Here is a 13,078-nt window from a genome sequence, read left to right on the forward strand (position 1 = left end):
GAACGAGTCCTAAAAATCGTGTCCGCTGGGATCGCAGCCATGAGCGGAATTTGCAGTTTTAATCTCTGGCATTGTGTAAACAGTGGGATAAATTCCGGCTGAAGGCGATCTGCTGACTGCATGGGAACGCTCCTCTGGGCAGAGGCCTTGGAAAAGTTTGCGCCCCCATGTAATTACTGCAGCTGATAGAGAGGGCATTTCCTGGAGTTAATGATTGTCGGGAGGCTCCAGTTGGACATATCGAATGACCTACAAAGTCATTGAAACTGTGGTAATAAACAGAGGCTCCCACAGCATGATAACCATCAGTGGGACCCTGCGAGAATGCACCAAGCCCACCCTGCTAATGACCTAACCCGTCAGCATTAGGCTGAAGATTGTATCAGAGCGGAGCATTATAAAAGCATATCAATCACACATAATCGTGAATGTTTGCACCACTGGAGATTTGTATCAGTCGTTCAAAAGGACAAAACTTGTCCATTGATTTTTAATCCATATATTTTTTGCTTATAAATGGGATATATGAGGGAGAGTTCTTGGGAGCAGCTGGGCATCCGCAACTATGACCCTCCATGTAAAGTCCGTGCTAAGCCCATAGCAAACATGACCACAAAATCCGGCTCACAAATATTTGCCTGTCTGTGAGGGCCACGGAGAGAAAAGACTATGGCCGAGATGAGACTATGGCCGAGATGACTGCTCTCTGGTCTATTATGCTGACAATGGGGAAAAAAATAAGAATGTGATCGATCTGATTAATTAGCATTGTATGACATTACACAGCCAGAGGCCATGATCCACCCAGACAAGCCCACGGCACTCAGGATATCACACAGCGATGCAGGTATTGGTGCTGTCAGGACATGCTGATAGCTGATATCACTGGAGGTGTAAATTCAGCCGTCATGGACACGCACTCATAGCTAATGGTGTATAGTATCACACAATGCATAACAAGCTCTTTTTCTCCAGAGCTGCACTCACTATTCCGCTGCTGTAGTCACTGTGTACATACATTACATTACTGATCCTGAGTTACATCCTGTATTATACCCCAGAGCTGCACTCACTATTCTGCTGGTGCAGTCACTGTGTACATACATTACATTACTGATCCTGAGTTACATCCTGTATTATACTCCAGAGCTGCACTCACTATTCTGCTGGTGCAGTCACTGTGTACATACATTACATTACTGATTCTGAGTTACATCCTGTATTATACCCCAGAGCTGCACTCACTATTCTGCTGGTGCAGTCACTGTGTACACACATTACATTACTGATCCTGTACTGATCCTGAGTTACATCCTGTATTATACTCCAGAGCTGCACTCACTATTCTGCTGCTGCAGTCACTGTGTCCATACATTACTGATCCTGAGTTACATCCTGTATTATACTCCAGAGCTGCACTCACTATTCTGCTGCTGCAGTCACTGTGTACATACATTACTGATCCTGAGTTACATCCTGTATTATACCCCAGAGCTGCACTCACTATTCTGCTGGTGCAGTCACTGTGTACATACATTACATTACTGATCCTGGGTGACATCCTGTATTATACCCCAGAGCTGCACTCACTATTCTGCTGGCGCAGTCACTGTGTACATACATTACATTACTGATCCTGGGTGACATCCTGTATTATACTCCAGAGCTGCACTCACTATTCTGCTGGTGCAGTCACGGTGTACATACATTACATTACTGATCCTGGGTGACATCCTGTATTATACCCCAGATCTGCACTCACTATTCTGCTGGTGCAGTCACTGTGTACATACATTACATTACTGATCCTGGGTGACATCCTGTATTATACTCCAGAGCTGCACTCACTATTCTGCTGGTGCAGTCACGGTGTACATACATTACATTACTGATCCTGGGTGACATCCTGTATTATACTCCAGAGCTGCACTCACTATTCTGCTGGTGCAGTCACTGTGTACATACATTACATTACTGATTCTGAGTTACATCCTGTATTATACCCCAGAGCTGCACTCACTATTCTGCTGGTGCAGTCACTGTGTACACACATTACATTACTGATCCTGTACTGATCCTGAGTTACATCCTGTATTATACTCCAGAGCTGCACTCACTATTCTGCTGCTGCAGTCACTGTGTCCATACATTACTGATCCTGAGTTACATCCTGTATTATACTCCAGAGCTGCACTCACTATTCTGCTGCTGCAGTCACTGTGTACATACATTACTGATCCTGAGTTACATCCTGTATTATACCCCAGAGCTGCACTCACTATTATGCTGGTGCAGTCACTGTGTACATACATTACATTACTGATCCTGGGTGACATCCTGTATTATACCCCAGAGCTGCACTCACTATTCTGCTGGTGCAGTCACTGTGTACATACATTACATTACTGATCCTGGGTGACATCCTGTATTATACTCCAGAGCTGCACTCACTATTCTGCTGGTGCAGTCACGGTGTACATACATTACATTACTGATCCTGGGTGACATCCTGTATTATACCCCAGATCTGCACTCACTATTCTGCTGGTGCAGTCACTGTGTACATACATTACATTACTGATCCTGGGTGACATCCTGTATTATACTCCAGAGCTGCACTCACTATTCTGCTGGTGCAGTCACGGTGTACATACATTACATTACTGATCCTGGGTGACATCCTGTATTATACCCCAGAGCTGCACTCACTATTCTGCTGGTGCAGTCACAGTGTACATACATTACATTACTGATACGGAGTAACATCCTGCATTATACTCCAGAGCTGCACTGACATTTTGGCTGGCGAGTCGCTCACCTGCGACCATACAGGATACAGAACACATACAGGGATACGTCTATCTGCGACCATACAGACTGGAGAGAACCGGCCTAGGGAAGAATTAAATGGCCGGCTCACACAATGGTGTGAATGTGTACCTTGAGTGTGGGAAAGCACACAGTGCTCCAGAGCGCTCTGTACTCACTTATGCTTTGCTCACTTTCCAGGCACCGCTGTACACAGAAATGTGAGGATGACAGCTCTTCAGTTTTCCGCAGCGTCAGTCTGGTCGGGTAGCACCTGGGATCGCCCCTATTTTACTTCGGGCAGGCAGGGGAGGTAGGGCAATGACCTCATCTTGTATTATGCCTATGGCCAGCTTTACTGGGGAAGGGGGGGGGATGATGGGAAACTGAGGAGCCGCACAATAACGACAAAGGGATCTGATCTGCTCTTTTCCAGGAACCGCCTGAGTCATCCAAGGAGTCTGAAATACCTCCCAGGTCCACATCCTGCTGAGCTGCGATCTTAGTACAGACATAGTTAGGCTGACTTCAGTAAAAAGTGAGGCAGTGACTGATAACCTCTGATGTTGATACAGATTACATCTACATATAGAGAACAATTAATGTAAAAAATGTGCCGATATTATTGCGAGTTTGGGATATTAAGAACAGCGTTAAATGCAGCTTTGGATGTAATTAGAGACATATAGTAAAACAAAATATCAAAAACTAAAATAGTAAAAAACATGTAGAAAAAAATGACATAGGAGTTCAATCATGTAAAGCCTTACACCACTACCAGGAAAGGATAATGGGAGTCATAAGTCTCCTGGTTAAATCCCACCCATAATCCATAGGAGAACCGTACCAGTGTCCCCCGAGCTCTCCATATCAATCAGCCTGGGGTGGTCCCTGAAACTTTAAGACCCACCTGTTGTAAGGATCTAAGAAAGATTAAAGCTTTCCTAGCCGATGCTGGCCATATCTCCAGGGCTGACCTGACCTCCAGAACTAAAACTCCCAGCATGCATTGAAAGTAAGCCACAGACATGCCATAGCGTGCAGCACTATAGCAGTTGCTAAAGGTTCCCCATCTACAGGGGTGCACTCATTTATCACCGCGTGGAGGAATGTATGGCTCCAGTGACTAGTTAAGGCATGCTACTATAAATAGGCACACGGTGTACACATTACGGCTGTGTGAGCGGCAAGTACGGCACTGAGGGGCCGCCACGTCCATGGTGAGAACGGGGGTATCACGAGGCTCACTGAGGGCAGTCATTAGCACCATTAATCTGAGGTGCAGGGGAAGACCCATACGGTGACCCATCTGATCATGGGCTATAATCACACTACAAGGTTGGGGCACAACCGAAAATGGCATCAAAATAACCTCCAGTTGTTATATGGTACGTTAATCGGCCATGCAGTTAGAGGGGGACACATGCGTGCGGATGTACCCCAGAAGGGGCTCATTCAGGTCTGTACCCAGATCCCACCTGACACGAGGATACAACATCCACTCATGACATGTCCCAGTGATCTCACCCCCCAGGTATTGACCCCCCTAGTATTGCATTGTGCAAGGATCCTCATTCATAGCAGAGGGTAAAGGTCCAGGAGAACAATAGGATTGTGACCAGAAAAACTATACATGGAAAAAAGGAAAAAAAAAAAAACAGAGATCTTGTCCTAGACAAAGAAAATGTTCTACAATCTATACAGTTCCCAGAAAACTGAACATTACTGCATGTTAGGTCCCAAGAGGCCTGGGGTCAAACTAGGCAACGAGGTTCCCCTATAAACATTCACAGGCAATTATAAGTAACAGACTGATTATAGAGGAAGAATTCTAGATTTGTACAACACTCAGACGGTGTTACTATGAATACAGGGCAGACAGCGCGCACTCCCACCTGTCAGCGTCTCCTTGTCCCACAGAAGTGTTTCGCTGAAGTGTTTCCCGCACAGCCGCCATCCCGTCAGGCAGACGATTCAGTCTCCGGGTGTAAAGGCCCAGTCCTCCATCTGTCATATAACTGCAACAAGGGAACAAGGCACACGTTAGAAAGATCAGAATGTTATAGAAAAAAAAGAGCAACTACAGACACGTTTTTGGTGCAAAATTCATTAAAACGGTGCACGCGATTCATGAAGTTGATACAAAGTTAAAAATGGACTTTTTTCCTGTCTTGAACTGCTTTTTGCAACCTTTGGTGCTAGAACATAGAAAATTAGACAAAAAAACAGGCACAAAGGCAATGATCAACTTTAAGATTTAAGGATGTAACTACAATAATACTGCCCCTATGTACAAGAATATAACTACTACAATACTGCCCCTATGTACAGGAATAGAACTACTATAATACTGCCCCTATGTACAAGAATATAACTACTACAATACTGCCCCTATGTACAAGAATATAACTACTATAATACTGCCCCTATGTACAAGAATATAACTACTATAATACTGCCCCTATGTACAAGAATATAACTACTATAATAATGCTCCTATGTACAAGAATATAACTACTATAATACCGCTCCTATGTACAAGAATATAACTGCTATAATACTGTTCATATGTACAAGAATATAACTACTATAATACTGCCCCTGTATACAAGAATATAACTACTATAATACCGCTCCCTATGTGCAAGAATATAACTACTATAATACTGCCCCTATACACAAGAATATATATAACTACTATAATATTGCTCCCTATATACAAGAATATAACTACTATAATACTGCTCCTATGTACAAGAATATAACTGCTATAATACTGTTCATATGTACAAGAATATAACTACTATAATACTGCCCCTGTATACAAAAATATAACTACTATAATACCGCTCCCTATGTGCAAGAATATAACTACTATAATACTGCCCCTATATACAAGAATATAACTACTATAATACCGCTCCCTATGTGCAAGAATATAACTACTATAATACTGCTCCTATGTACAAGAATATAACTACTATAATACTGCCCCCTATGTACAAGAATATAACTACTATAATACCGCTCCCTATGTGCAGGAATATAACTACTATAATACTGCCCTCTATGTACAAGAATATAACTACTATAGTACTGCTCCTACGTACAAGAATAATACTATAATATTGCCCCTATATACAAGAATATAACTACTATAATACTGCTCCCTATGTGCAAGAATATAGCTACTATAATACTGCCCCTATGTACAAGAATATAAAGATTAGAATACTGCCCGCTATGTACATGAATATAACTACTATAATACTGCCCCCTATGTGCAAGAATATGACTACTATAATACTGCCCCCTATGTGCAAGAATATGACTACTATAATACTGCCCCCTATGTGCAAGAATATAACTACTATAATACTGCCCCCTATGTACAAGAATATGACTACTATAATACTGCTCCTATGTACAAGAATATAACTACTATAATACTGCTCCTATGTACAAGAATATAACTATTATAATACTGCCCCTATGTACAAGAATATAACTACTATAATACTGCTCCTATATACAAGAATATAACTACTATAATACTGCTCCTATGTACAAGAATATAACTACTATAATACTGCTCCTATGTACAAGAATATAACTACTATAATACTGCCCCCTATGTACAAGAATATAACTACTATAATACTGCCCCCTAAGTGCAGGAATATAACTACTAGAATACTGCTCCCTATATACAAGAATATAACTACTATAATACTGCTCCTATGTACAAGAATATAACTACTATAATACTGCCCCCCTATGTACAAGAATATAACTACTATAATACTTCCCCCTATGTGCAGGAATATAACTACTATACTGCTACCTATATACAAGAATATAACTACTATAATACTGCTCCCTATATACAAGAATATAACTACTATAATACTGCTCCTATGTACAAGAATATACTGTAACTACTATAATACTGCTCCTATGTACAAGAATATAACTACTATAATACTGCCCCTATGTACAAGAATATAACTACTATAATACTACCATTTACGTACATGAATATAAGTACTATAATAGGAATGTGTATACTCCATCGGTTTGGGGGATTTCCTCTCTCCAGGACATACACACAGACCCTTATGATGGCTGCAGACCATTTTCCACACTGCGGTGATTGAGCTCCGTGTGGAGGAGATGAAAGCAGCGCGGCACATTCCAGGCTGAGGAGTGAGCTATGGTCGTCCTCTGCAGCCAGACACTTAGGAATATATATCCACTAAACTTATACCTGACCATTAAAGAGACATGATGCCTGAAGTCTTTTGTGTCTACACCTACAGGTTAGTGCGCGCACGTTATTGCTCCCTGTTATCAGCCATTCTGGGGCTGAGAAGAGGCTGAGTTCTGTAATAAGATCACATATCCCCAGTGCTGAGAACCTGCAGCCCGTATATTCTCTCATTTACATACTAGCCTGATATAATGTGATAATAATCTTCTAACAGCTCAGGATGTGTAATCCACACGGGATAATAAAATAAAGCAATAAACCAGGACTAATCCCTAAAGGCCAGGTGCCTAATTCCGCAGAGCTGCACGTTAGTCCATATGATCCCTCTCCCATTAGTCTCAGTATAATAGGTGGGGGAGCTCCCGGCAGACCCCATTATATAGATTACAACCTATGTAGCGGTTCTAGAGACAGATCCGTTTTCAGTGCACGATCCGCCGCCGTGTAATCCCCCCACACCAGGGTAGCTTGTTCCCCCAATGTAAAGGACAAGCATGCGGAGTCTCTATTACTCTGTCCATCATAGAAAACTTGGGCACATTAGTTAAACATTATATTTAGGAATTGCCTTTCATGCAGTTTCTTACTAAATTGGGGGCTATGTCTGTCCTAATGTGCACAGCAGCTTGCAATCTAGTCATACTCTACCCAAGAAGCAAGGAACATCCCTCTTCATGCCCAAAATGAGGAGTGAATTCCTGGCCCTACCTGTGTCCTCACAGGAGCCCCCCCGGTGTCTGCGCGCTCAGTGTCTGCCGGGTGTCTGCAGCATCAGACGGGTTGGTGCGGTTTACATGGAGCTGGGAGGAGGGAGGGAAGCTGCACACTCCAATGATCGCAGTGGATTTCTGCTGCTTGTACCCGACACCAGTGTGAGGATGCCCCCGGGATGGTTTCCTGGTGTTGCTAACCTGCACAGATTGCAGAGACCTTGTCATGTCAGTGGGCACAACCCCTGAGGCTATGATACCAGGCGACACCAGCCGCACCCAGATGTGGCCCATTCACCAGCACATTTCTTCCAGCTCCGGCAACGCAGCGCCTGACCCCAAATGAAGAAATATGACTAAAGAGGAGTTTTCCCAGCATGTGATACAGTAGATGATGGGTGATCACATAAGAGTAGTACTCTCAGCATGTGATAGATGATGGGCGATCACATAAGAGTAGTACTCTCAGCATGTGATAGATGATGGGCGATCACATAAGAGTAGTACTCTCAGCATGTGATAGATGATGGGCGATCACGTAAGAGTAGTACTCTCAGCATGTGATAGATGATGGGCGATCACATAAGAGTAGTACTCTCAGCATGTGATAGATGATGGGCGATCACATAAGAGTAGTACTCTCAGCATGTGATAGATGATAGGCGATCACGTAAGAGTAGTACTCTCAGCATGTGATAGATGATGGGCGATCACATAAGAGTAGTACTCTCAGCATGTGATAGATGATGGGCGATCACATAAGAGTAGTACTCTCAGCATGTGATAGATGATGGCCGATCACATAAGAGTAGTACTCTCAGCATGTGATAGATGATAGGCGATCACGTAAGAGTAGTACTCTCAGCATGTGATAGATGATGGGCGATCACATAAGAGTAGTACTCTCAGCAGGTGATACATGATGGGCGATCACATAAGAGCAGTACTCTCAGCATGTGATAGATGATGGGTAATTTAGTAAAGTAGTCCATTTTTGGCTTTTGGAATAATAATTATAATAGTACAGTTCCTGCTCCTTGCAGTCCCATGTAAAGCCTTACATAAGCTGTAATTCACGATGACACTCTCCGTTCTACTCCACTCACAGTGATGCTTCTCATCCCAGTCCCCAATAATTATGTTCGCAGAACGGGGTAATAACGTGGGATGTCACGAGGGCTAAACATCGGAAGTCTCTCCCTCTGTGCCCTTGTTGTGAGCAGCTTGGCCTCGTCCCTGTGATCTTCTCTCCTTCCTGATGGAGGATCCAGCAGCTCAGGGTCATTATATTCAGCCCAGCAGGGAAGACAATTACCGAGGGGGCCACACAAGGAAATCCGGGACGACTGGAGCGGGGAACCTGGCCCACGTCTACAGGGAGGTTTGGTGAATATTACGTCTCGAGGTGACAAGGAAATGTATCAGTTACAGATAAATTTCAAAATTAAATCAAACAGAAAAAAAAAAGAATATCAAAAAATGCTAAATTCATAAAGCATCAGGGCGAGTACAGGGCCCTATATAATATGCAGACGAAACTCAAGAAGTGCTGAGGGACGTGTAGTCTTAGCGCCACCTGGTGGCTATAATACGGAGTTGCAATACAGACACTGGAAGTATACCTCCCCCTTCAGCTTTGGTTTGGGGATAGTTACAGTACACCAATAGTAAGGCACGTTTTTTTTTTCATCCTCGTTCCCCACAAAAAGACAAACCTGCTTTTGCTACACATACCTATCTAATGGGTCCAGGAATTGTCAAGTTTTTCATGCACTATAACTGCCATCTGCTGATTTTTTTATGTAGACGGCTTCTTTTCACTAGTATTCTGCCAGCACTGTGCAGAACTTCTTTTCCCTCACTTTCCAGCATGCATTGCTCCTGCCAGTTAGTTGTCCAATGACTAGCATTTCTTGAACCGAAAGCCCACCTCTCTGGTATGCAAAAATTATAGGGTATTCTTCTCTCTGCTCCTGCTCTCCTGTCTGTCACATTGCATATATGCAGGAGAGGACAGGAGAGCAAGAGCAGAGTGACAACACCCCGACCCCACATCCTGAAATCAGTCTAGGTGTGTCTGCTGGTAGAGAAACATTACACCTGGCAACAAGCAGTGTAAAACAAGCTTTTTCCAGGGGTATACGGTATAGACAACATCATTGATAAATGAGGTGATTTGCAAATTTTCTGTTGCCATTGATTGAATGAGATCATGAGACCAAAATGCAGTAGAATCCCCCTGTTCTAGAGATTCTAGCTCATTTTCTAGATTCTTTATTATTATTATTATTATTATTATTCTAGACCTTTCGACATTGCTGTGAAAAAAACGTCCAGTCTCCCACAAGGAAAAATAGCAGAACATGATTTGCAGGATCAGAAAAATTCTGCAGAAGCTTTACATGTGAATGGAGAATAAAACACTGGTACAATGAGAACTAAAAAACTATTCAAATCTCTAAATCTAGATTATTTTTTCATAAAATATACAAAGCTGAGCTTCTTACCCACTGGTGATCTCGTCGCTTCGGATATTTTTGCTCAGGACGTCGCCATCGCTCATGTATCCAGTGGCATCGACGCTGACGCTCTCTAGATCCATGTCATCCCCCTTGTCTTCACTGTGACCCATGTTACCTCTGGTAGCCAGCTGCCTTCTGAGAGGTGCAGGGTACACGTACCGCCCGGGCTCACAGTTGATAAAGCGGCTGGCACTGGCTCGCTGAGGGTACCCGTTACCCATGGATGGGGCATCTCCTGCCTGCAGACGAGGGCTTGACTGGCCCAGCCGCCACGATAAAGGTGTGGACCGGGAAGTCAGACTGAGGATGCTGCGGCCACTGATCTCAGTAGTTATGTTGCTGTCAAACGTGGTTTCCAATGTGCTGGAGGGAAAACAGACATATTGGGATTTAAGAATATGGGACATTTTTAACAAATACAAAGGATATGTTGTAGTGCCACCGGGAAATGGAGTTCACATTTATGGGAATTCATAAAATTGGAGAGCAAGCACGTTCGTCCATTTTCAGGACTCCCATAGAAGCAAAAAGGGAGCGGAAGACACATGGCAATCATGACACAAGATAGGACCTCATTCTCAAGACGGATCTGGGTCCCAGAAGTGGCATATCCCACAGATAAGACATAAATGATGGAGGTGGGAACCCCTCTTTAACGGTGATAATGGCGCAATTAGAATGTTGTCACTTTATTAGCAGGACGGATACATTGCAGCAAATATCAGGGCAGAGGTTTGTGCTGCTCTCGGTGTAAACAAGAATATTTCCATTTACTATAAGCAACAAGAAATCACTGGAAAATCTACATTAAGTATAATTTCCATAGGATTGTATGGAGGGTGTGAATTCTGAGATGATGGATTATTAGAGGTGTGTGATTAGTGCTCACTCGGACCCTACCTGTGGCTGATCTGTGTGCCCCTGAGGCTGGACATAGTTTCCTCCAAGTTCTGCCGAAGGTCAGCAATGTTCTTCACTGTTCTGAGTCTCCGGGTTTCTGGATCTTCACCTGAAAAAAGAGAAGTAGAAATAATTCAGGTTAATTGGAAAAGTCATGGTTCATTTTACTATCTCCTATCTATGTAACAATCATTCCATCCTATATGGACTAAAGTAATGGGCCGAACAGATTAACCATTTAATTTAGATCTTTCATTCAGTACTATTGCCCCCGGTGTTTAACAACCGGCCCCTTGCCACCAGTGTTTAAAGTTCGACCCCATTGTCCCCCAGTGCATAACCTCCAGCCCCTTGCCCCAATGTATAACATATGGCCCCATTGCCACCCAGTGCATAAAATCCTTCCCCATTACCCCTGTGTATAACATCTGGCCCCATGACCCCCTGGTGTATAATACTCCGTTCTTCACTTTCCACCCAGATGTATAAAATCCGGCTCCTCCTAAATCTTTCCCCATCACCTATGAGTGATATTATTGGGAAGTTGAAGAAACAGCAGCAACTCAGCCACAAAGTGGAGACTCCGTAATGTTACAGAGTAGGGGGCCGAGTGCTGAGGAGCAGAGGGCAGAAAAGTCACCACCGCTCTGCTGACTCCATAACTGCAGAGTCCAGACCTCCTCTGGTATTAGCACAAACACTGGACCCCGCCGGGAGCTTCATGGTATGAGTTTCCACAGTTAGAATCTGGAAGGCTGAGGGGCTTACAGACAATCTCCCCTGGGCTGGAGAACTTTAAACCTTCAGCACAAGACATTGTGGACAATTGCAGCTTCCAGCTTTGTGGGAACAGTTAAGAGTAGACCCTTTTCCGTTCCCCATGACTGCGCCCAATGAACCAGGTCCACAAAGACATGGGTTGGGGGAGTGTGGAGGAAAAACATGACCGATGGCACAGAGCCCGGACCTCAGCCCCATCCAACACCTTGGACCGGAGGTTGTGAGCCCAGCTTCCTCCCAACATCAGGGTCTGCCCTCACAAATACTCTTCTGGATGAAGGGGCAAAATGTTGCCTCGACTCCTCCAAAATCTCATAGAAATCCTTTCCAGAAGAGCGTGAGCTGTTATATCTGCAGAGCGGCGACTCCATATTAATGTCCATGGCTGTAGGATGGGAGGTGAGGAAAGCTCCTGTAGGTGGGATGTGGAGGGGGCACAGACTTTTGCCCATACAGAGTATCTAGTATCAGTTCTCTAATATCTTCCTATGTAATATCCATCATTCAGAACATGTCATGTACCATGATATAATCCGTGCATGTGTGATTTACACCTTATCTGTGAAGCTGATCATTACTTGGTGCGTGGGGGTGAAGAGCGCAGACGGGCGATGTCACAATGTCACCCCGTGATCCACTTACCAGACAGATCCTCCACACAGGAAGTTCCCGTCTTATTATAGAGCGGGGGCTCCATGTGAATCCCTCCTGTGCTGCTCTCCACCGAAATATTCCCTTCATTGTCTGTCTGAGACCTAGACAAGGCAGGAAGAAGCAGCCAACACAGTCAGAGACTCTACATAATTCATCACTATAATCTGAACATGATTATATCCAGTCTCTGCCGCCATGAAATATTCATACAAAGAAAACTCGACATACAGATTCATCCGCTACACAGCGCACGACGGGGGCTTAATTAAACTCTGCTTATAGACCATCTCCTCATCACCGGTTTTCTCAAGATACAGAAATCAAGGTTGGATTGAGCATTTAACGGATTCACAGAAAAGGGCAACACTATTATCGCCCTCCCCCCATTACATTTTTATTTCTGCATTACCCATGAGCTACCACTAGAGGGAGCC

General features: G+C 43.8%; 1 protein-coding gene across 10 annotated transcripts in view; it reads right to left on the reverse strand.

The window, feature by feature from the left end:
- NAV2 (neuron navigator 2) overlaps window positions 1-13,078 on the reverse strand; it is a 547,719-nt gene that overhangs the window by 63,499 nt on the left and 471,142 nt on the right. For 9 of the 10 annotated variants that reach the window (XM_077287190.1, XM_077287189.1, XM_077287183.1 and 6 more), the window contains 4 exons: window positions 12,633-12,745; window positions 11,211-11,319; window positions 10,296-10,673; window positions 4,704-4,826 (listed from right to left, as the gene is read on the reverse strand). In XM_077287190.1, coding sequence (XP_077143305.1) covers window positions 4,704-4,826; window positions 10,296-10,673; window positions 11,211-11,319; window positions 12,633-12,745 — 723 coding nt within the window. Of the gene's footprint in view, window positions 1-4,703; window positions 4,827-7,786; window positions 7,960-10,295; window positions 10,674-11,210; window positions 11,320-12,632; window positions 12,746-13,078 lie in introns of those variants that run through there. The other variant, XM_077287192.1, reaches the window with a different exon arrangement.

This window comes from Ranitomeya variabilis, chromosome 2, assembly GCF_051348905.1.
Source record: "Ranitomeya variabilis isolate aRanVar5 chromosome 2, aRanVar5.hap1, whole genome shotgun sequence".
Taxonomy (NCBI): domain Eukaryota; kingdom Metazoa; phylum Chordata; class Amphibia; order Anura; family Dendrobatidae; genus Ranitomeya; species Ranitomeya variabilis.